Source organism: Spea bombifrons, chromosome 4, assembly GCF_027358695.1.
Source record: "Spea bombifrons isolate aSpeBom1 chromosome 4, aSpeBom1.2.pri, whole genome shotgun sequence".
In the NCBI taxonomy this organism is placed as follows: domain Eukaryota; kingdom Metazoa; phylum Chordata; class Amphibia; order Anura; family Pelobatidae; genus Spea; species Spea bombifrons.
In genome coordinates, this window is record NC_071090.1 from 111,960,641 (window position 1) to 111,985,791 (window position 25,151).

The 25,151-nt window shown below is 39.8% G+C and overlaps 1 protein-coding gene across 1 annotated transcript; it reads right to left on the minus strand.

The window, feature by feature from the left end:
* Nucleotides 1-895: 895 nt before the first annotated feature.
* On the minus strand, nucleotides 896-25,151 carry LOC128492486 (alpha-2,8-sialyltransferase 8E-like). The gene is made up of 7 exons (XM_053465065.1): nucleotides 24,983-25,151; nucleotides 16,205-16,285; nucleotides 4,625-4,711; nucleotides 4,212-4,356; nucleotides 2,448-2,560; nucleotides 2,241-2,327; nucleotides 896-1,623 (listed from the first exon to the last, which is right to left on the minus strand). Exons 1-7 carry the CDS (start codon nucleotides 25,087-25,089, stop codon nucleotides 1,161-1,163), a joined length of 1,083 nt encoding a protein of 360 aa, XP_053321040.1. The 5' UTR covers nucleotides 25,090-25,151; the 3' UTR covers nucleotides 896-1,160.

Consider the following 25,151-nt stretch of genomic DNA (forward strand, 5'->3'; position numbering starts at 1 on the left):
CTGACCAGCTTCCTGTCTGCCGTAGAAAGGCTGCCTGAACCAATGAACAATGAGATACGTAACAGGGGAGGAATGATCGTGCAGATCCTGAGAACAGGAAGTTAAGACGGCCGCTTCCATGGGATGCTCATTAAGGGGGGGGTTCTGATTCTCCATCGGTACGGTTTGGGAATAAGAGAGAGATTCGCTTTAACTCAAAATACATTTTAATATGGGGGTTTTTTTTATGATGTACAAATGAGGTGAAAAAAATGATAAAGGGGGAAAAAAGCTAAATAAACATTTAATTTTTTTTACTTTTGCTCCGGATTCAGTAACCTCTATGTTAAAATATCCCCAGAGATTTAATTCTCCCCCCCCCACAAAATCCTACAAACTTCTTTGTTTGATGCCCAAACCTGGCTTGTTGGCTAGAATTTAGGAGGAAATCGAACACATGATTTGATTCGCTTGGTCTATCTGGCACTAATATTATGCGATATGTTCTTACATCATCGCTTACATCATCAGACAGCCTGTGGCCTTAAAGTGCAACCTCACCATCACCAGTCAGGCCCATATTCTTATAAAAATAGCCCTTTGGACCCCATAGAACCTCTGGGGTTCTTCCCAAAGTATTTTAGTGAATAGCGGTGTTTATACTCCCCCTTCCCCGTTCTACACGTCGTCCATACGTCTCAAAGCTATGGCCGCCAGGAGAGAGGACACGTGACCATTCCAGATACCCAGAGGTCCGGTAGACCTGGAGGAGATCTTCTGGTCTGGAGACCCTAGCCCTTTAATGGAACGTGGGATGCTGATGATGATGATGACGATGTTAGTAGATCTTGCCCTTCCCAATTAAATGCTGTAACAGCTTGTGTAAAAAAAAATAAAAAATGCTGGCGATGGACTTGTTTTTTACAGGAAAGTTACTTTCATGACCCAGAAGCAGCAAAGATTGATTCAACCGAAATACATAAACAAAGCATCGCAGTCCCTCAGCCCAAAGCAGGTTCACCTCCTTGGGTGTTGGTTGAGAAAGTCCGCTCTTGGAATCGAGTGGGAACTCATCGCTTTTATTACGGATGGGTTTGGTGAAACCATTTACCCCCCGAGAAGGAGTCGCAAACGTCTCTTACGTGACCCATTTTACCCGACCCTCCTCTGACGCCAACATCTCAAAAGCATCTTCCCACTTTTAGTCGGAGGACTCCCATGCTGTGCATCTTGGTATAGAAGAAGAACTCGTCGGACATGGAGTGGAAGCCTGGTTTGGGAAGTTTGTTGTCGTAGTAGTGATGAGGAATTGGTTTTCCCGTTGCTCCCTGTGGAAACGGCCAGAACCCGTACATCGAGACCTCATCACAAAGCTCAAGGGCGATGCTGACTATCATGAGGCCGGAAGACAGACGTCGGACCTTCAGCCCCTTACCCTTCCAGTGGAGAGCAAGGTTCTTCAGATACGTCGGGTGGAAGAAGAGAACCTTCTGCTCCGACTCAAAGTCTTGCAGGGCGTAGAAAACCTTGAAGGACACGTCGGTGTTGCTCGCAAAGGAGAAAGCGGGCATCAGGAGAGAGGCTGACTTGTAGGCCTTCAGCATTTCGACAAAGGGTCGCCTTTTCTTGTCCAATCTCGAGTAGCTTTGGGGAAAGAGTTGGATAAAAAAATGGAGAGCGTGAAACCAAATTATTCAAACCGTACCCAACAGAACGGCTTGCGGCTATTAAAGATCCTCGCACCCCGCGATTAACACGAGTGAGATAGAGAAGGAGTTATCGAGGTGGAGGCTTGGAGAAAGGGATGACTGCAAGGAGAAATGAGAACAACGGATTATAGGGTAGGAAAAAGAACTGTAGAAACATGGAAGGGATGATTAAAAAATGGCGGATTACACGGGATAAAGGAGAACGGCTAGACTATGAGAGGAATGATTACAAGGAGAAAAGAAAATGGCGGACTACACTGGATGTCTAATGGTTAGAATATGGAAGGGATGATTACAAGGAGAGAAGGAAACCGATTACATGGGACGTAGGGGGATGGTTAGAATACGGAAGGGATGATTACAAGGAGAGAAGGGAACATATTACACAGGATGAAGGGGGATGGTTAGAATACGGAAGGGATGATTACATGCGATAAGGGAGGGGAAGGAAGTTAGGATTGGCCTGGAAAAGGAGGAAATAACCCAGTGACCGGCAGCGAGGGCATGTATGGTGTCCCTGTATAGCGATGCTGAGTATCTACGCCTCATTACTTGTTGTGCAGAATACTGGGGTTGGCGGTGACCAGATCCGTCTTGGTCCCGATGTCATACGAGTAATTCATCGGTGGCAAATTTAACCTGTGTGGAGTAGAGGGGACAGGAGAGGGTTAAGAACTACAAATAGGGGATGCTTACATGTCATTGAGTTGATTAACCCTTCGTGCTTTGGAATCCGGCACCCTCGCCCCAATCGCTTACCTGAAGACGTAGTCGGCTTGGTCTATTTCGGAACCACAGCAGCTGTTGAGTAAAACGCCGCCGTTTCCCACCACCGCGCAGCGCCGGAAGGGCTTATCCGGGAACGGCGAGGTCTGCCACAAAAATTGAGAGCTGCGTTTACAAAGATCAGTCCCGGTGCAAATTGCTAGAGGTGGAGCAGTTACCATGGCGACCGATGGACTGCTCCAGCTGATCACCCCTCGCTTTGTGCACCCCCCCCCCCAAACAAGACCATATTTATCAAGAGGTTCTGGAGAGACATATTAGGGCGGATTCACTAAAGGTTGTGATGTTGGTCCAGTTAAGGGTTAACTCCACATACCCCAGGTGAGAGGTGGATCACATACCATCTTTATTATTATTATTATTATTATTATATTGATATTCATACTGCTTATAGATGTAATAGAGACACGAGTATCGACGTGCTATACTGATAATTATAATATTTATCTATATTCATACGTTAGATAAAAATACACACTGTCAATCACACAGCGTCAAACATACGTACATAAAGTAACTAAGAACATCTGATATGTTTATTAATAAATACTTTGAAAAGCGTCCATGAGTGTATATTTATCATTATTATTATAATTGCTGTTATTAATAGTAGCAGTATATGTATTATTATTAGTAGTACTAGTATATTTATTGTTATTTATTTATATTTAATATTTGTAGTAGTAGTGGAAGTAGAAGTATATCTATTATTTTTTATTATTTGTGGTAGTAGTATATTATTTTTTTATTAGTAGTAGTATATTTATTATGTTTTTATTAGTAGTAGTAGTATATTTATTAATTATTATTATTAGTATATTATTATTTTTTTAGTAGTATATTTATTATTAATAGTTTTAGTAGTTTTTTTTGTAGTAGTAGTTGTAGTATATTTATTATTTTTTATTATTGTTAGAAGTACTATATATTTTTTTTGTAGTAGTAGTATATTTATTTTTCTGTAGTAGTAGTAGTATATTTATTATTTTTAATTAGTAGTAGTATATTTATTATTAATTATTATTATTAGTAGTAGTATATTTATTATATTTTTATTAGTAGTAGTATATTTATTATTAATTATTAGTAGTAGTATATTTATTATTGATTATTATTATAAGTAGTAGTTTATTTATTATTTATTATTATTATTAGTTGTATATTTATTATTGATTATTATTATTATTATTATTTATAGTATATTTATATTTATTATTCATTATTATTATTATAAGTAGTAGTATATTTATTATTGATTATTATTATTAGTAGTAGTAGTAGTAGTAGAATATTTATTATATTTTTAGTAGTAGTAGTATATTTATTATTAATATTTTTAGTAGTAGTATATTTATTATTAATTCTTCTTATTATTAGTAGTAGTATATTTATTATTAATATTTTTAGTAGTAGTAGTAGTAGTAGTAGAATATTTATTATATTATTAGTAGAAGTAGTATATTTATTATTAATATTTTTAGTAGTAGTATATTTATTATTAATTCTTCTTATTATTAGTAGTAGTATATTTATTATTAATATTTTTAGTAGTAGTATCATATACACTTGGCACTTGAGTATTTGCACTCTATTGCTGTCTCTTTGCGGTTTTGTATATTTATTTGTTGCCTAGTTCATATATTTTTTAATTAATTATTGGACGGGGTGGGGTATCTATTGAGGTCTTGGTGGGTGTCACTGCGCATGTTTCTCAGGGTTCCGTGGGGGCGGAGTTACCTGGGGAAGCATTTGATGGATTTGTTCTGTTATCTTTATTTGTCTGTTGCTCTGAGTCTCGTAAGTGATGACATCTCCGATCCGGGTGTTTTCTTGCGTGACTAGGAGGCCGCCGGTGGCGTTACAGCAGGATGCGAGCTCCGACCTGCAATCATACAACACACGTGATCCACGCTAACAGGCAGGGCTGGTAGTTTAACCCTTATATGCAATACCTGCGTGTGTGCGGAAGTACACTGCTAGCCAAACCCACAGAATGCCCCCCTTCTATCTGCCCCTTTGTCTACCGGTCTGTTTTATGTCTCACTGTTCAGGTCGGCCCCCGGCATACCGGGGAACCCTGTGGGGTCGGCCCCCCCATATTACAGGAGCACAGTAATATGTTCTCATTCAGCATGGACAGACAGACTCACCTTACTTCATGCAGCATCATTGTGTTCAGGGACCAGGGGCATCTTTGCAGACTTTTAACATTTTTCATCAGATTGATGGCATTTACCCTGAAATGGAGGTGATTCGATAAACTTCTAAATAAGAGTCATATTACATACTAAAATACACGAGGTCCCCGCACTGAGCTCCATTATATTTACACAAGTTTTTTCTACATATTGGTTGCTGTTGAGTGACTGACTCTCTGACTAATGAAAGTCTATGGGGGACGGACTTCATTAGCATCGCCATAAAGCATCAGCTCAGTGCATGTTATGCGGGACCTAGGGCAACACGGATGATGCACCCGCTATGCAGAGACGGTAGCGTAGCACAGCGCAAAGGGTATAGGAAATTCCACGGTCGAGGCAGGCAGCACAGGAGCAAAGTCGGTACACAAGCCAAGGTCGGGGCAGGTAGCACAGGATCACAAGACGATAAACAAGCCAAGGTCGGTGCAGGTAGCACAGAATCACAAGACGATAAACAAGCCAAGGTCGGTGCAGGTAGCACAGGATCACAAGACGATAAACAAGCCAAGGTCGGTGCAGGTAGCACAGAATCGAAGTCAGGAAACAAAGCCGAGGTCAGGTACCCGTAGATCAATCAGTAACGAACAAAAGCGCCATAACCCAGAGATACACGCAAGTGACTCTTTGAACGGGCACTGCAGTAATGGGACAGGAGGTTTAAATAAGAATAAGGGCGGGAAAAAACATAATTAACCAATGAGACGTGTGTGACGTCATCGCGACCGGCGCACACTAATGGCGTCGGCGCGATAAACAATAAACAAACGGCATCTGAGTGTGCTACACCCGCGAGCGCCGGCAGATGCTGGGGTAGTCAAGCCCTGCGAACGATTCCCGGCAACCCGCTCATAACACTGCGAGTGCCGCCGCTCGCTCATTGTTACAGGTGCGTCGTGGGCGTGCCGCGTCGACGCGACCCTCCCTCTGTGTACGGGCCGCGCGCACACTACACCGAGAAGATGTGTGCGCGGCACGTTACACTGAGAGGACGGGTGCGCGTCATCCTGCAAGTGCCGCCCACCAGTGGCCGACCGGCGAGGGGCCGCGGCGGACACGGTAGGTATCACAGTGCACAGTTTGGGCCAAGAAAGTCTCCCAAAATATCACATGACTGACAGCGACAGCGCCTCCAGGTCTGCAGATAAAGGGAGTTTATTGGAACAAAATGAGATAAAACCAGTAATGTCACCGACTGACATTACTGTATACAGCGCTGGGGGTTATTACTGTATACAGTGCTGGGGGGTTATATTACTGTATACAGCGCTGGGGGTTATTACTGTATACAGCGCTGGGGGTTATTACTGTATACAGCGCTGGGGGTTATATTACTGTATACAGCGCTGGGGGTTATATTACTGTATACAGCGCTGGGGGGTTATATTACTGTATACAGCGCTGGGGGTTATATTACTGTATACAGCGCTGGGGGGGTATATTACTGTATACAGCGCTGGGGGGGTATATTACTGTATACAGTGCTGGGGGTTATATCACTGTATACAGCGCTGGGGGGTTATATTACTGTATACAGCGCTGGGGGGTTATATTACTGTATACAGTGCTGGGGGGTTATATCACTGTATACAGTGCTGGGGGTTATATCACTGTATACAGCGCTGGGGGGTTATATTACTGTATACAGCGCTGGGGGGTTATATTACTGTATACAGTGCTGGGGGTTATATTACTGTATACAGTGCTGGGGGTTATATTACTGTATACAGCGCTGGGGGGTTATATTACTGTATACAGCGCTGGGGGGGTTATATTACTGTATACAGCGCTGGGGGGTTATATTACTATATACAGCGCTGGGGGGTTATATTACTGTATACAGTGCTGGGGGGTTATATTACTGTATACAGCGCTGGGGGTTATATTACTGTATACAGCGCTGGGGGGGTATATTACTGTATACAGCGCTGGGGGGGTATATTACTGTATACAGCGCTGGGGGGTTATATTACTGTATACAGCCCTGGGGGGTTATATTACTGTATACAGTGCTGGGGGGTTATATTACTCTATACAGTGCTGGGGGTTATATCACTGTATACAGCGCTGGGGGGTTATATTACTGTATACAGCGCTGGGGGGTTATATTACTGTATACAGCGCTGGGGGTTGTATTACTGTATACAGCGCTGGGGGTTATATTACTGTATACAGTGCTGGGGGTTATATTACTGTATACAGCGCTGGGGTATATTACTGTATACAGCGCTGGGGGTTATATTACTGTATACAGTGCTGGAGGTTATATTACTGTACACAGCGCTGGGGGTTATATTACTGTATACAGCGCTGGGGGGTTATATTACTGTATACAGCGCTGGGGGGGTTATATTACTGTATACAGCGCTGGGGGTTATATTACTGTACACAGCGCTGGGGGTTATATTACTGTATACAGCGCTGGGGGGTTATATTACTGTATACAGCGCTGGGGGGGTTATATTACTGTATACAGCGCTGGGGGGTTATATTACTGTATACAGCGCTGGGGGTTATATTACTGTATACAGCGCTGGGGGTTATATTACTGTATACAGCGCTGGGGGTTATATTACTGTATATATCGCTGGGGGTTATATTACTGTATACAGCGCTGGGGGTTATATTACTGTATACAGCGCTGGGGGTTATATTACTGTATACAGCGCTGGGGGTTATATTACTGTATACAGCGCTGGGGGTTATATTACTGTATACAGCGCTGGGGGGTTATATTACTGTATACAGCGCTGGGGGTTATATTACTGTATACAGTGCTGGGGGGTTATATTACTGTATACAGCGCTGGAGGGGGTTATATTACTGTATACAGCGCTGGGGGGTTATATTACTGTATACAGCGCTGGGGGTTATATTACTGTATACAGCGCTGGGGGTTATATTACTGTATACAGTGCTGGGGGTTATATTACTGTATACAGCGCTGGGGGGTTATATTACTGTATACAGCGCTGGGGGGTTATATTACTCTATACAGTGCTGGGGGATATATTACTGTATACAGCGCTGGGGGTTATATTACTGTATACAGCGCTGGGGGGTTATATTACTGTATACAGCACTGGGGGTTATATTAATGTATACAGCGCTGGGGGTTATATTACTGTATACAGTGCTGGGGGTTATATTACTGTATACAGCGCTGGGGGTTATATTACTGTATACAGCGCTGGGGGTTATATTACTGTATACAGCGCTGGGGGGGTTATATTACTGTATACAGAGGTGGGGGGATATATTACTGTATACAGCGCTGGGGGTTGTATTACTGTATACAGCGCTGGGGGTTATATTACTGTATACAGCGCTGGGGGTTATATTACTGTATACAGCGCTGGGGGTTATTACTGTATACAGCGCTGGGGGGTTATATTACTGTATACAGTGCCGGGGGGTTATATTACTGTATACAGCGCTGGGGGTTGTATTACTGTATACAGCGCTGGGGGTTATATTACTGTATACAGCGCTGGGGGGTTATATTACTGTATACAGTGCTGGGGGTTATATTACTGTATACAGTGCTGGGGGATATATTACTGTATACAGCGCTGGGGGTTATTACTGTATACAGCGCTGGGGGTTATATTACTGTATACAGAGCTGGGGGTTATATTACTGTATACAGCGCTGGGGGGTTATATTACTGTATACAGCGCTGGGGGTTATATTACTGTATACAGTGCTGGGGGTTATATTACTGTATACAGTGCTGGGGGTTATATTACTGTATACAGCGCTGGGGGTTATATTACTGTATGCAGCGCTGGGGGGTTATATTACTGTATACAGTGCTGGGGGGTTATATTACTGTATACAGCGCTGGGGGGTTATATTACTGTATACAGCGCTGGGGTTATATTACTGTATACAGTGCTGGGGGTTATATTACTGTATACAGTGCTGGGGGTTATATCACTGTATACAGCGCTGGGGGGTATATTACTGTATACAGCGCTGGGGGTTATATTACTGTATACAGCGCTGGGGGGTTATATTACTGTATACAGTGCTGGGGGGTTATATCACTGTATACAGTGCTGGGGGTTATATTACTGTATACAGTGCTGGGGGTTATATTACTGTATACAGCGCTGGGGGGTTATATTACTGTATACAGTGCTGGGGGGTTATATCACTGTATACAGTGCTGGGGGTTATATTACTGTATACAGTGCTGGGGGTTATATTACTGTATACAGCGCTGGGGGGTTATATTACTGTATACAGCGCTGGGGGTTATATTACTGTATACAGCGCTGGGGGTTATATTACTGTATACAGCGCTGGGGGGTTATATTACTGTATACAGCGCTGGGGGTTATATTACTGTATACAGTGCTGGGGGTTATATTACTGTATACAGTGCTGGGGGTTATATTACTGTATACAGCGCTGGGGGGTTATATTACTATATACAGCGCTGGGGGGTTATATTACTATATACAGCGCTGGGGGGTTATATTACTGTATACAGTGCTGGGGGGTTATATTACTGTATACAGCGCTGGGGGTTATATTACTGTATACAGCGCTGGGGGGGTATATTACTGTATACAGCGCTGGGGGGGTATATTACTGTATACAGCGCTGGGGGGGTATATTACTGTATACAGCGCTGGGGGGGTATATTACTGTATACAGCGCTGGGGGGTTATATTACTGTATACAGCCCTGGGGGGTTATATTACTGTATACAGTGCTGGGGGGTTATATTACTCTATACAGCGCTGGGGGTTATATCACTGTATACAGCGCTGGGGGGTTATATTACTGTATACAGCGCTGGGGGGTATATTACTGTATACAGTGCTGGGGGTTATATTACTGTATACAGCGCTGGGGTATATTACTGTATACAGCGCTGGGGGTTATATTACTGTATACAGCGCTGGGGGGTTATATTACTGTATACAGTGCTGGGGGTTATATTACTGTATACAGCGCTGGGGGTTATATTACTGTATACAGTGCTGGGGGTTATATTACTGTATACAGCGCTGGGGGGTTATATTACTGTATACAGCGCTGGGGGGTTATATTACTGTATACAGCGCTGGGGGGTTATATTACTGTATACAGCGCTGGGGGGGTATATTACTGTATACAGCGCTGGGGGTTATATTACTGTATACAGCGCTGGGGGTTATATTACTGTATACAGCGCTGGGGGGTTATATTACTGTATACAGCGCTGGGGGTTATATTACTGTATACAGTGCTGGGGGTTATATTACTGTATACAGCGCTGGGGGTTATATTACTGTATACAGCGCTGGGGGTTATATTACTGTATACAGCGCTGGGGGGTTATTACTGTATACAGCGCTGGGGGGGTTATATTACTGTATACAGAGGTGGGGGGATATATTACTGTATACAGCGCTGGGGGTTGTATTACTGTATACAGCGCTGGGGGTTATATTACTGTATACAGCGCTGGGGGTTATATTACTGTATACAGCGCTGGGGGTTATTACTGTATACAGCGCTGGGGGGTTATATTACTGTATACAGTGCCGGGGGGTTATATTACTGTATACAGCGCTGGGGGTTATATTACTGTATACAGCGCTGGGGGGTTATATTACTGTATACAGCGCTGGGGTTATATTACTGTATACAGCGCTGGGGGGTTATATTACTGTATACAGCGCTGGGGGGGTTATATTACTGTATACAGCGCTGGGGGTTATATTACTGTATACAGCGCTGGGGGGGTTATATTACTGTATACAGCGCTGGGGGTTATATTACTGTATACAGCGCTGGGGGTTATATTACTGTATACAGTGCTGGGGGTTATATTACTGTATACAGTGCTGGGGGGTTATATTACTGTATACAGCGCTGGGGGGTTATATTACTGTATACAGCGCTGGGGTTATATTACTGTATACAGTGCTGGGGGTTATATTACTGTATACAGTGCTGGGGGTTATATCACTGTATACAGCGCTGGGGGGTATATTACTGTATACAGCGCTGGGGGTTATATTACTGTATACAGCGCTGGGGGGTTATATTACTGTATACAGTGCTGGGGGGTTATATCACTGTATACAGTGCTGGGGGTTATATTACTGTATACAGTGCTGGGGGTTATATTACTGTATACAGCGCTGGGGGGTTATATTACTGTATACAGTGCTGGGGGGTTATATCACTGTATACAGTGCTGGGGGTTATATTACTGTATACAGTGCTGGGGGTTATATTACTGTATACAGCGCTGGGGGGTTATATTACTGTATACAGCGCTGGGGGTTATATTACTGTATACAGCGCTGGGGGTTATATTACTGTATACAGCGCTGGGGGGTTATATTACTGTATACAGTGCTGGGGGTTATATTACTGTATACAGTGCTGGGGGTTATATTACTGTATACAGTGCTGGGGGTTATATTACTGTATACAGCGCTGGGGGGTTATTACTGTATACAGTGCTGGGGGTTATATTACTGTATACAGCGCTGGGGGGTTATATTACTGTATACAGTGCTGGGGGGTTATATTACTGTATACAGTGCTGGGGGTTATATCACTGTATACAGCGCTGGGGGGTTATATTACTGTATACAGCGCTGGGGGGTTATATTACTGTATACAGCGCTGGGGGGTTATATTACTGTATACAGTGCTGGGGGGTTATATCACTGTATATAGTGCTGGGGGTTATATTACTGTATACAGCGCTGGGGGGTTATATTACTGTATACAGTGCTGGGGGGTTATATTACTGTATACAGCGCTGGGGGTTATATTACTGTATACAGCGCTGGGGGGTATATTACTGTATACAGCGCTGGGGGGGTATATTACTGTATACAGCGCTGGGGGGTTATATTACTATATACAGCGCTGGGGGGTTATATTACTGTATACAGCGCTGGGGGGTTATATTACTGTATACAGTGCTGGGGGGTTATATTACTGTATACAGCGCTGGGGGTTATATTACTGTATACAGCGCTGGGGGTTATATTACTGTATACAGCGCTGGGGGGTATATTACTGTATACAGCGCTGGGGGGGTATATTACTGTATACAGCGCTGGGGGGTTATATTACTGTATACAGCCCTGGGGGGTTATATTACTGTATACAGCGCTGGGGGTTATATCACTGTATACAGTGCTGGGGGGTTATATTACTCTATACAGTGCTGGGGGTTATATCACTGTATACAGCGCTGGGGGTTATATTACTGTATACAGAGCTGGGGTTATATTACTGTATACAGTGCTGGGGGGTTATATTACTGTATACAGTGCTGGGGGTTATATTACTGTATACAGTGCTGGGGGGTTATATTACTGTATACAGCGCTGGGGTTATATTACTGTATACAGTGCTGGGGGTATATTACTGTATACAGCGCTGGGGGGTTATATTACTGTATACAGCGCTGGGGGGTATATTACTGTATACAGTGCTGGGGGTTATATTACTGTATACAGCGCTGGGGGGTTATATTACTGTATACAGCGCTGGGGTATATTACTGTATACAGCGCTGGGGGTTATATTACTGTATACAGCGCTGGGGGTTATTACTGTATACAGCGCTGGGGGTTATATTACTGTATACAGCGCTGGGGGTTATATTACTGTATACAGCGCTGGGGGTTATATTACTGTATACACCGCTGGGGGATATATTACTGTATACAGCGCTGGGGGGTTATATTACTGTATACAGTGCTGGGGGTTATATTACTGTATACAGTGCTGGGGGTATATTACTGTATACAGCGCTGGGGGGTTATATTACTGTATACAGTGCTGGGGGTTATATTACTGTATACAGTGCTGGGGGTATATTACTGTATACAGCGCTGGGGGGTTATATTACTGTATACAGCGCTGGGGGGTTATATTACTGTATACAGCGCTGGGGGGTATATTACTGTATACAGTGCTGGGGGTTATATTACTGTATACAGCGCTGGGGGTTATATTACTGTATACAGCGCTGGGGGGTTATATTACTATATACAGCGCTGGGGGGTTATATTACTATATACAGCGCTGGGGGGTTATATTACTGTATACAGCGCTGGGGGTTATATTACTGTATACAGCGCTGGGGGTTATATTACTGTATACAGCGTTGGGGGTTATATTACTGTATACAGCGCTGGGGGTTATATTACTGTATACAGTGCTGGGGGTTATATTACTGTATACAGTGCTGGGGGTTATATTACTGTATACAGCGCTGGGGGTTATATTACTGTATACAGCGCTGGGGGTTATATTACTGTATACAGTGCTGGGGGTTATATTACTGTATACAGCGCTGGGGGTTATATTACTGTATACAGTGCTGGGGGTTATATTACTGTATACAGCGCTGGGGGGTTATATTACTGTATACAGCGCTGGGGGGTTATATTACTGTATACAGCGCTGGGGGGTTATATTACTGTATACAGTGCTGGGGGATATATTACTGTATACAGCGCTGGGGGTTATATTACTGTATACAGCGCTGGGGGGTTATATTACTGTATACAGCGCTGGGGGTTATATTACTGTATACAGCGCTGGGGGTTATATTACTGTATACAGCGCTGGGGGTTATATTACTGTATACAGCGCTGGGGGTTATATTACTGTATACAGCGCTGGGGGTTATATTACTGTATACAGCGCTGGGGGGTTATTACTGTATACAGCGCTGGGGGGTTATATTACTGTATACAGCGCTGGGGGTTATATTACTGTATACAGCGTGGGGGTTATATTACTGTATACAGCGCTGGGAGTTATATTACTGTATACAGCGCTGGGGGTTATATTACTGTATACAGCGCTGGGAGTTATATTACTGTATACAGCGCTGGGGGGTTATATTACTGTATACAGCGCTGGGGGTTATATTACTGTATACAGCGCTGGGGGTTATATTACTGTATCCAGCGCTGGGGGTTATATTACTGTATACAGCGCTGGGGGTTATATTACTGTATACAGCGCTGGGGGTTATATTACTGTATACAGCGCTGGGGGTTATATTACTGTATACAGTGCTGGGTGGTTATATTACTGTATACAGCGCTGGGGGGTTATATTACTGTATACAGCGCTGGGGGTTATATTACTGTATACAGTGCTGGGGTTATATTACTGTATACAGCGCTGGGGGTTATATTACTGTATACAGTGCTGGGGTTATATTACTGTATACAGCACTGGGGGTTATATTACTGTATACAGCGCTGTACAATGTGTATTATTATTTATATATCGCCGTCATACTCCGCAGCGCCGTACAATGTGTGTTATTATTATTTATATATCGCCGTCATACTCCGCAGCGCTGTACAATGTGTGTTATTATTATTATTTATATATCGCCGTCATACTCCACAGCGCTGTACAATGTGTTATTATTATTTATATATCGCCGTCATACTCCGCAGCGCTGTACAATGTGTGTTATTATTATTTATATATCGCCGTCATACTCCGCAGCGCTGTACAATGTGTTATTATTATTTATATATCGCCGTCATACTCCGCAGCGCTGTACAATGTGTTATTATTATTTATATATCGCCGTCATACACCGCAGCGCTGTACAATGTGTTATTATTATTTATATATCGCCGTCATACTCCGCAGCGCTGTACAATGTGTTATTATTATTTATATATCGCCGTCATACTCCGCAGCGCTGTACAATGTGTTATTATTATTATTTATATATCACCGTCATACTCCGCAGCGCTGTACAATGTGTGTTATTATTATTTATATATCGCCGTCATACTCTGCAGCGCTGTACAATTTGTGTTATTATTATTTATATATCACCGTCATACTCCGCAGCGCTGTACAATGTGTTATTATTATTTATATATCGCCGTCATACTCCGCAGCGCTGTACAATGTGTTATTATTATTTATATATCGCCGTCATACTCCGCAGCGCTGTACAATGTGTGTTATTATTATTATTTATATATCGCCGTCATACTCCGCAGCGCTGTACAATGTGTGTTATTATTATTTCTTTATATATCACCGTCATACTCCGCAGCGCTGTACAATGTGTGTTATTATTATTATTTATATATCGCCGTCATACTCCGCAGCGCTGTACAATGTGTTATTATTATTATTTATATATCGCCGTCATACTCCGCAGCGCTGTACAATGTGTTATTATTATTTATATATCGCTGTCATACTCCGCAGCGCTGTACAATGTGTGTTATTATTTATATATCGCCGTCATACTCCGCAGCGCTGTACAATGTGTTATTATTATTATTTATATATCGCCGTCATACTCCGCAGCGCTGTACAATGTGTGTTATTATTATTATTTATATATCGCCGTCATACTCCGCAGCGCTGTACAATGTGTGTTATTATTATTTATATATCGCCGTCATACTCCGCAGCGCTGTACAATGTGTGTTATTATTATTTATATATCGCCGTCATACTCCGCAGCGCTGTACAATGTGTTATTATTATTTATATATCGCCGTCATACTCCGCAGCGCTGTACAATGTGTGTTATTATTTATATATCGCCGTCATACTCCGCAGCGCTGTACAATGTGTGTTATTATTATTATTTATATATCGCCGTCATACTCCGCAGCGCTGTACAATGTGTGTTATTATTATTTATATATCGCCGTCATACTCCGCAGCGCTGTACAATGTGTGTTATTATTATTTATATATCGCCGTCATACTCCGCAGCGCTGTACAATGTGTGTTATTATTATTATTTATATATCACCGTCATACTCCGCAGCGCTGTACAATGTGTGTTATTATTATTTATATATCGCCGTCATACTCCGCAGCGCTGTACAATGTGTTATTATTATTTATATATCGCCGTCATACTCGGCAGCGCTGTACAATGTGTTATTATTATTATTTATATATCACCGTCATACTCCGCAGCGCTGTACAATGTGTGTTATTATTATTATTTATATATCGCTGTCATACTCCGCAGCGCTGTACAATGTGTGTTATTATTATTATTTATATATCGCCGTCATACTCCGCAGCGCTGTACAATGTGTGTTATTATTATTTATATATCGCCGTCATACTCCGCAGCGCTGTACAATGTGTGTTATTATTATTATTTATATATCGCCGTCATACTCCGCAGCGCTGTACAATGTGTGTTATTATTATTTCTTTATATAGCTCCACTTTATTGCTCGGTATTGTACTGTAACCCCTCAGCAGTGGCTTTTATCTTATCTCTGTATGAGGGGTAATTTATTAACCCCTTCAGGTCTCTCCACCTCCTCAACTTCACCTGGAATTCAGCAGGAGATTACGGCAGCATCACGGAAGTCTCTTTTTCGATGGCTCAGCGACAATAAAATGTAATAAAACTGAGCCGCTTATCTTTTCGCCAAACACAGATCTCCTCTATACAGGGTGCTCTAGGAACATGGATAGGGGGGAAAGTCGGCTCCATAATTAATTAACCCCTAAGACGAAGCTGGGGGTGACTTACTTTTCCAGAGGTGTCTGGATGATGGATTTCTTGATTCTCTGGCACGTTTTTTTCGGTACCCACCAAGTCGCACGACGGGAGCTGGGGGTGAAAACAAACACAATGGTCAATGTCCCTACCAGGGATACCCCTGTTACCCCTCTGCCTCCGCCCAGCGTATAATATTATATCACTATAATACTATTATATCACTTTTACACTATCATATCACTATTATACTAATATAACTATTATACTATATAACTATATTACTATCATATCACTATTACACTATTATATCACTATTACACTATCATATCACTATTATACTATTATACAACTATAATACTATCATATCACTATTACACTATCATATCACTATTACACTGTATAACTATAATACTATCATATCACTATTATACAACTATTATATCACTATTATACTATATAACTATAATACTATTATATCACTTGTATACTATATAACTATAATACTATTATATCACTATTACACTATTATATCACTATTACACTGTATAACTATAATACTATCATATCGCTATTATACAACTATTATATCACTATTATACTATATAACTATAATACTATTATATCACTTGTATACTATATAACTATAATACTATTATATCACTATTACACTATTATATCACTATTACACTATTATATCACTATTACACTGTATAACTATAATACTATTATATCACTATTATACTATATAACTATAATACTATTATATCACTATTACACTATTATACAACTATAATACTAATATATCACTATTACACTGTATAACTATAATACTATTATATCACTATTACACTTTATAACTATAATACTATCATATCACTATTATACTATATAACTATAATACTATTATATCACTATTACACTATTATACAACTATAATACTATTATATCACTATTACACTGTATAACTATAATACTATTATATCACTATTACACTTTATAACTATAATACTATCATATCACTATTATACTATATAACTATTATACTATCATATCACTATTACACTGTATAACTATAATACTATCATATCACTATTACACTGTATAACTATAATACTATTATATCACTATTACACTATTATACAACTATTATACTATCATATCACTATTACACTGTATGACTATAATACTATTATATCACAATTACCAGGGGAGGGCTGGCAGCCTAAGGCCTGGGGGGCAAGTCTAGTCAACTGGCCCATTGCACCATCAAAGCGGCTGCGAGCGACATTGAAAGTGGCCGTCGTGCGGCAGTCACTTCTCCAGCGCCTAATGAAATTAAAGTGGCCGGTGTGCATTCACCGCATGCCTCAGCTCTTCATCACACCCCTTTTAAGACGTGGGAAGAGGAGCTGAGGAATGGCCGTTGGGTCGGACAGCCGCCTGATGCAGGGGCGTACCTAGAGTATTTGGCACCTGTGGCAGACCCTGTATGTGGCACCCCCCCACACACACACTTTAAAACTGCATAGTTTCTATGGTTAGGCAAACATTGACAGGGGTACAGCATAACTGTTATCATTATATACTTAGGGATTACGCAGCACCACCATCAATGTGTGCCTATACACTGAGCCAGACACTGACAACCCCTATAACTATATACTAAGCCAAACATTGATGTGGTGTAGGCCTACCACTTTAGTGACTGGCTTAATATATAGTAGGGATGCACCGAAATGAAAATTCTGGACTGAAACTGAAAATTCAGCATTCACTTGGCCAAAACTGAAAAAAAAAAAACAACAAAAAAAAAACTTTCAAATACTTTATTAAAAGTAACACAAAAAATAAAACAAAAAAATCAACAACAATATTAACATATATATATATATATCTATATATATATATACAGACACATATATATAACAACAATCACAATCCTATCATGCCCAGGTTCTAGCATGTGCTAGCTGACTTAGCATGATAGGAGTGTGATTGCTGTTTGCAATTATATATATAATTATTCTGCCCAATAAAAGTGTTAACACACCGAAGTTGGACCAAAAAATAAGTTATAACAGCAATCACACTCCTATCATGCCTAGGCAGCCACTACATGCTGGAATCTGGGCATGAAAGGAATGTGATTACGGACTCCCTATGCCAAGCTATCCCCCAACACTTACACATCCATGCTATCTGAAACCCTCATTCACAAACATTCAGCATAACACCCATCACTTTCACACACTTACATTCAGCATAACACCCATCACTCTCACACACTTACATTAGGCATAACACCCATCACTCTCACACACTTACATTCAGCATAACACCCATCACTCTCACACACTTACATTCAGCATAACACCCATCACTCTCACACACTTACATTCAGCATAACACCCATCACTCTCACACACTTACATTAGGCATAACACCCATCACTCTCACACACTTACATTAGGCATAACACCCATCACTCTCACACACTTACATTCAGCATAACACCCATCACTCTCACACACTTACATTCAGCATAACACCCATCACTCTCACACACTTACATTCAGCATAACACCCATCACTCTCACACACTTACTAATCCACTCTCTCCTACCTTTTCTTCTTTCACTCTCACTTTTCCTCCTCTTCTTCTTCTTCTTCCTGTCCTGTGCACTGAGCGTGGAAGACGGTGGGCGTGGCTTCAGTGTCCCGGCGCACAGCCACAGTTGCCGCGCGCATCTTTTCTGGAGGCGTGCCGGCATGGTGGCACCCCTCAGATGAGCGGCAGCGGGGGCGGACCGCCCCCCCCCCCGCCAGGTACGCATGACGGCCGCATTCAATCCTGCTCACGGCCGCTTAGTTTTTAACTTTGCGGCCGCAGCCGCATTGAATGTTCGTCTGCCGGTCGTCCGGCCCACCGGCCCGGGGCAACTATTACACTATTATACAACTATGACGCTATCATATCATTGTTATACTACATAACTATAATACTATTATATCACTATTATATAACTATTATACTATCATATCACTATTATACTATATAACTATAATACTATTATATCACTATTATACTATTATACAACTATTATACTATCATATCACTATTATACTATATAACTATATTACTATTATATCACTATTACACTATCATATCACTATTATACTGTATAACTATAATACTATTATATCACTATTATACAACTATTATATCACTATTATAATGTATAACTATTATACTATCATATCGCTATTATAATATACGGTAGAACTAGTATACCATTATATCACTACTATTAAAGCACTATTAAACTATCATGTAGCTATTATACAATATAACCATTATGCTATATCACTATTATACTATTATATCACTTGTATATCACTATTATACTATCATATTACTTTTATACTATATCACTATTGTACTATACCACTATTATACTATTATATCACTATTATACTATCATATCACTATTATACTATATCACCATTGTACTATACCACTATTATACTATTATATCACTATTATACTATCATATCACTATTATACTGTATAGTTATAATACTATTATATCACTATTACACTATTATACAACTATTATACTATATAACTATAATACTATTATATCACTATTATACAACTATTATATCACTATTATAATGTATAACTATAATACTATTATATCACTATTACACTATTATACAACTATGACACTATCATATCATTGTTATACTACATAACTATAATACTATTATATCACTATTATATAACTATTATACTATCATATCACTATTATACTATATAACTATAATACTATTATATCACTATTACACTATTATACAACTATTATACTATCATATCACTATTACACTGTATAACTATAATACTATTATATCACTATTATACTATTATACAACTATTATACTATCATATCACTATTATACTATATAACTATAATACTATTATATCACAATTATACAACTATTATATCACTATTATAATGTATAACTATAATACTATTATATCACTATTACACTATTATACAACTATGACACTATCATATCATTGTTATACTACATAACTATAATACTATTATATCACTATTATATAACTATTATACTATCATATCACTATTATACTATATAACTATAATACTATTATATCACTATTATACTATTATACAACTATTATACTATCATATCACTATTATACTATATAACTATAATACTATTATATCACTATTACACTATTATACAACTATTATACTATCATATCACTATTACACTGTATAACTATAATACTATTATATCACTATTACACTATTATACAACTATTATACTATCATATCACTATTACACTGTATAACTATAATACTATTATATCACTATTACACTATTATACAACTATTATACTATCATATCACTATTATACTATATAACTATAATACTACCATATCACTATTACACTATTATACAACTATTATACTATCATATCACTATTATACTATATAACTATAATACCGTATTTGCTCGATTATAAGACGAGGTTTTTTCCAGAGCAAATGCTCTGAAAAATACCCCTCGTCTTATAATCGGGGTCGTCTTCTAATCAGACCCCAAAAAAATGCTGGCGCCATGCTGCTTACCGGTCGCGAGCAGCGTCTCTTCTGTTAGAAGCAGGGCAGGAAGCTTGCAGCGTCCTCACAGAACTCTATCTCCCCCCTCCCTCCTCTGAGGGCGGGGCCAGAGAAGTTGCTACAGCCGGTCCCCTGCAGAAGTCTGCGAGTGGGAGATCTGCAGTTCAGGTGAGGGGGTGGGGGAGGGTTTTTGAGTATGTGTGAAGTGTGTGTGATTAAGGGAATGAATGAGTATTTAAATGTTTGTGAATGAGTGTGAGTGTGTGTGTGATAGCATGGATGTGTAAGGGGGGTGGGGGTTGTAGCATGGCATATGGAGGCTGTAATCCCACTGCTATCATCCCCAGGTTCCAGCATGTACTGGCTGCCTTGGCTTGATAGGAGTGTGATTGCTGTTAGCAGTTTGATATATATATATATATATATATATATCAAACTGCTAACAGCAATCACACTCCTATCAAGCCAAGGCAGCCAGTACATGCTGGGTTAAAAGGCATATCATGGGGCTGAGTGGCATATAGGGGGTTAAAATGCATTTCTGGACCTCCAGAAATGCATTTTAACCCCCTATATGCCACTCAGCCCCATGATATGCCTATATACCTCCAGAAATGCTTTATACCCCCCTATATGCCACTCAGCCCCATGATATGCCTTTTAACCCCCTATATGCCAGAGTGGCATACAGGGGTATAAGGCATATCATGGGGCAGAGTGGCAAATAGGGGGGTATAAAGCATTTCTGGGGGCAGAGTGGCATAACTGGGGGGGGCAGGTTGGCAAATAAAAGGAAATTTAAAAAATATATTTTTCTCAATCATAGCTTTTATTAAACATGAAAATAATTTACATTAATTAATATTTACTGGTAAAACTTTTTCCCTATAGGGTAGTCTTATATTCAGGCTTTTTGTTTTTTTCCTAAATTAATATTTTGATTTTGGGGGGTCGTCTTATAATCGGGGTCGTCTTATAATCGAGCAAATACGGTACTATTATATCACTATTATACTATTATACAACTATTATACTATCATATCACTATTATACTATATAACTATAATACTATTATATCACTATTATACTAATATACAACTATTATACTATCATATCACTATTATACTGTATAACTATAATACTATTATATCACTATTATACAACTATTATATCACTATTATAATTTATAACTATTATACTATCATAGCGCTATTATAATATACGGTAGAACTAGTATACCATTATATCACTACTATTAAAGCAGTATTATACTATCATGTAGCTATTATACTATATAACTATTATGCTATATCACTATTATACTATTATATCACTTGTATATCACTATTATACTATCATATTACTTTTATACTATATCACTATTGTACTATACCACTATTATACTATTATATCACTATTATACTATCATATCACTATTATACTATATCACTATTGTACTATACCACTATTATACTATTATATCACTATTATAGTATCATATCACTATTATACTATATAACTATTATACTATTATGTCACTTTTATACTATATCAGTATTATACTATTATATCACTATTATACTATCATATCACTATTATACTATATCACTATTGTACTATACCACTATTATACTATTATATCACTATTATACTATCATATCACTATTATACTATATAACTATTATACTATTATATCACTTTTATACTATACCACTATTATACTATTATATCACTATTATACTATCATATCACTATTATACTATATACCTATTATACTATTATATCAGTAATATACTATCTCACTATTATATCACTTTTATACGATAATATATCACTTTTATACTATATAATTTTATGGAGTGTTCAGACTGAGGAGAGTGACACACTGCCTCTCTAGTAGAGGATTGGGTCCTGCAGTGTGTGGCTGCGTCTAAATCATTAAAGTGCCAGGGCCACTTAGTCCTCCCCAGTCTAGCTCTGGTATTAACCCCCAATAGGTGTGATATCACAGTGGTGCACAAGCCAAGTGTTAAGTCCCTGTGAGCTGCCTCTGTCCACGTTGGTGATAACCACAAGGGGAAGATTCATTCCCCTTACACCCGTGGCACCTTGTGGCCATTATTATTGCGTTTAAAAGCGTAAAACACTGCGGAGTCTGATGGTGAGGTGAAATAGGTAAAAGTGTCATGAACAGCAGTTAAACAATCTCTAACAGAGAAATATAGATACAGAGCCGTGTAAACATCACATTTTATGAGTGCGATGAGCCTGCTGAACCTGACACTGCTGATAGGTTGTTGCCATAGAAGCGGATTAGGGTTTCTGAGCTGTTTTTATAATGTCATTAAAACCTTCCGAGGAGTGCTTAATGTACCGGACGGGGCACGGAATGGAATGTCTAAGTGGCACTGCACATTCAAAAGACGTGGCGGTGGGTTTTACATGTTGGGGGAACAGCGGACAGAGAAAGCAGACATGAAGCGGTACCAAGTACCGTCCTAATGAAGAGTCCGTCCTTCACGCGGGCTCGTTCACGCGTCAGACAATGCGATCTGAACACCACATCAGCCTCTCGCTCGTATAATTAAACGTCTATAATAACAGGTTTTGCAAGTCAAGGAATTTGCCCTGAGACGGAAGGGACCGGTTGAGACCCTACCCCTGACCACCTTGATTACTATAACCCAAGGTAACGCACCCGACAACCGTACACAAACACTCGATGGGACCTCCGGCAACGCAGAGTGCAGGGGAGGGGAAAAAAAGAACATTGCAACCCCGACGCTTCTTAAAAGTGTCCGAGCTGATTTTTTTATGATGTGATTACACTTTCAAGGGAAACAATAAAAATGACAGATCTGCTGAGAGGGTCGCTTCGGGGGATTCACTGAAGCCTTTCGCCAGTAATCCCTAAAATAGTCTTTATAGAATATACCCCAGGGCTGCCCCGACTGACCCCGGCAGGAATTATTCAGACATCTATCTCAATGATATATTGTGGTATTTAGATAAAAAAAAAATAATAAGGTCTCAATTCACATAAATGGATGGCAGGGAAGGCTCAGCCGACTACAGACATAAAAAAAACATACCTACTGTTGTGGTTAAATGGAACAGCCTCCCAGCAGAAGTGGTAGAGAGTAATACAGTGAGGGGATTAAACACGCATGGGATAGACATACGGCTCCTGAATCTAAGACGAGACCAACGGCTGATTAAGGTTTGAGTCATCACAGCAGGAGAAACGGGCGACTAGACGGGGGCCGGATGGGGCCGATCTGCTGGCAGGTTCTGTGTTTCTATGTTTCTGACCGTTTAAGTGTTAAACTTTTTCAAAATCTTGCCGTTTTGCACCAATTTCTTCAAAATTCACGCCGAAGCATCATGCTATTCAAATGTAATCCCCCCATTTAACGTGATACTGGGTAAGGTGGGCACCCATCTGCAATCAGCCGATCAGCATTCCCTGCCCCCCCACACTGCAAGGGGTGTGCAGTGATGAATTACCCCCCAGTGTTACATCAGAAAGGTCCTCTTTTTGGGATTTAATTTAGTGTTCTGTATATCCCATAATACCCGAGAAAAAAATCACTAAGGACAGACTGGAAGATGAATTTTAAGGGGTTAATAACTGGTTAACGAATTAGAACGGGTTAAAGTAACACATATATATATATATAGGTTTCATTTTACTGCGAGGAATTAAAGAGCTAATTACTTTAAACGGGATGTTAACCTCTATAAGATCTGGTTTTCCAACAGATCAGATATTTTCATCGGGGAGGAAAAATTAAAAAAAAACCCAACAATTAATTTATATTCCTATATTTCTAATTTCGTTAGTTCTACAAAAATTATTGACAGTTCCAAAGGCAGATCACTCAAAATGCAAAAAAAAATAATATATATATATATATATATATATATATATATATATATATATATATATATATATATATAAATTAAATATATTAAAAAATTTGTACAGAAAATCAAACTGAAATGAATAAACTAATTCAGGCAATTTTTTTACATCAAATAATATAATTTTTTTTTAGGAATTAAAGATGCGATTTCTTCAGGTCAACGAACGAAATAAAAAGTATTTAAATTTAATTTTCGTGCTGGAAAAAAATGAAATTCTGGACGTACTCACCCCGTACAGACATCTGCCCGTTTCTGAATGTTTTTGTAAAAGCCGAAAAGAGATAAAAAAATGAGGAGAAAAAGGAGATAGAGGAATCTGCTTCTTCTGCGGGACATGGTGGACAGGGCACTGCTCTCCAGCGGGGATGGTGGCCGTCACCTTGGGTGTTTCCTTTACA

Excerpts from the sequence above, each read along its gene's own strand:
- LOC128492486 (XM_053465065.1), bottom strand. The coding sequence starts at position 25,089 with ATGTCCCGCAGAAGAAGCAGATTCCTCTATCTCCTTTTTCTCCTCATT. Across the intron at positions 16,286-24,982 it reads CGGGCAGATGTCTGTACGGG|CTCCCGTCGTGCGACTTGGT; the intron begins GTGAGTACGTCC and ends TTTCACCCCCAG. Across the intron at positions 4,357-4,624 it reads ATGATGCTGCATGAAGTAAG|GTCGGAGCTCGCATCCTGCT; the intron begins GTGAGTCTGTCT and ends GTATGATTGCAG.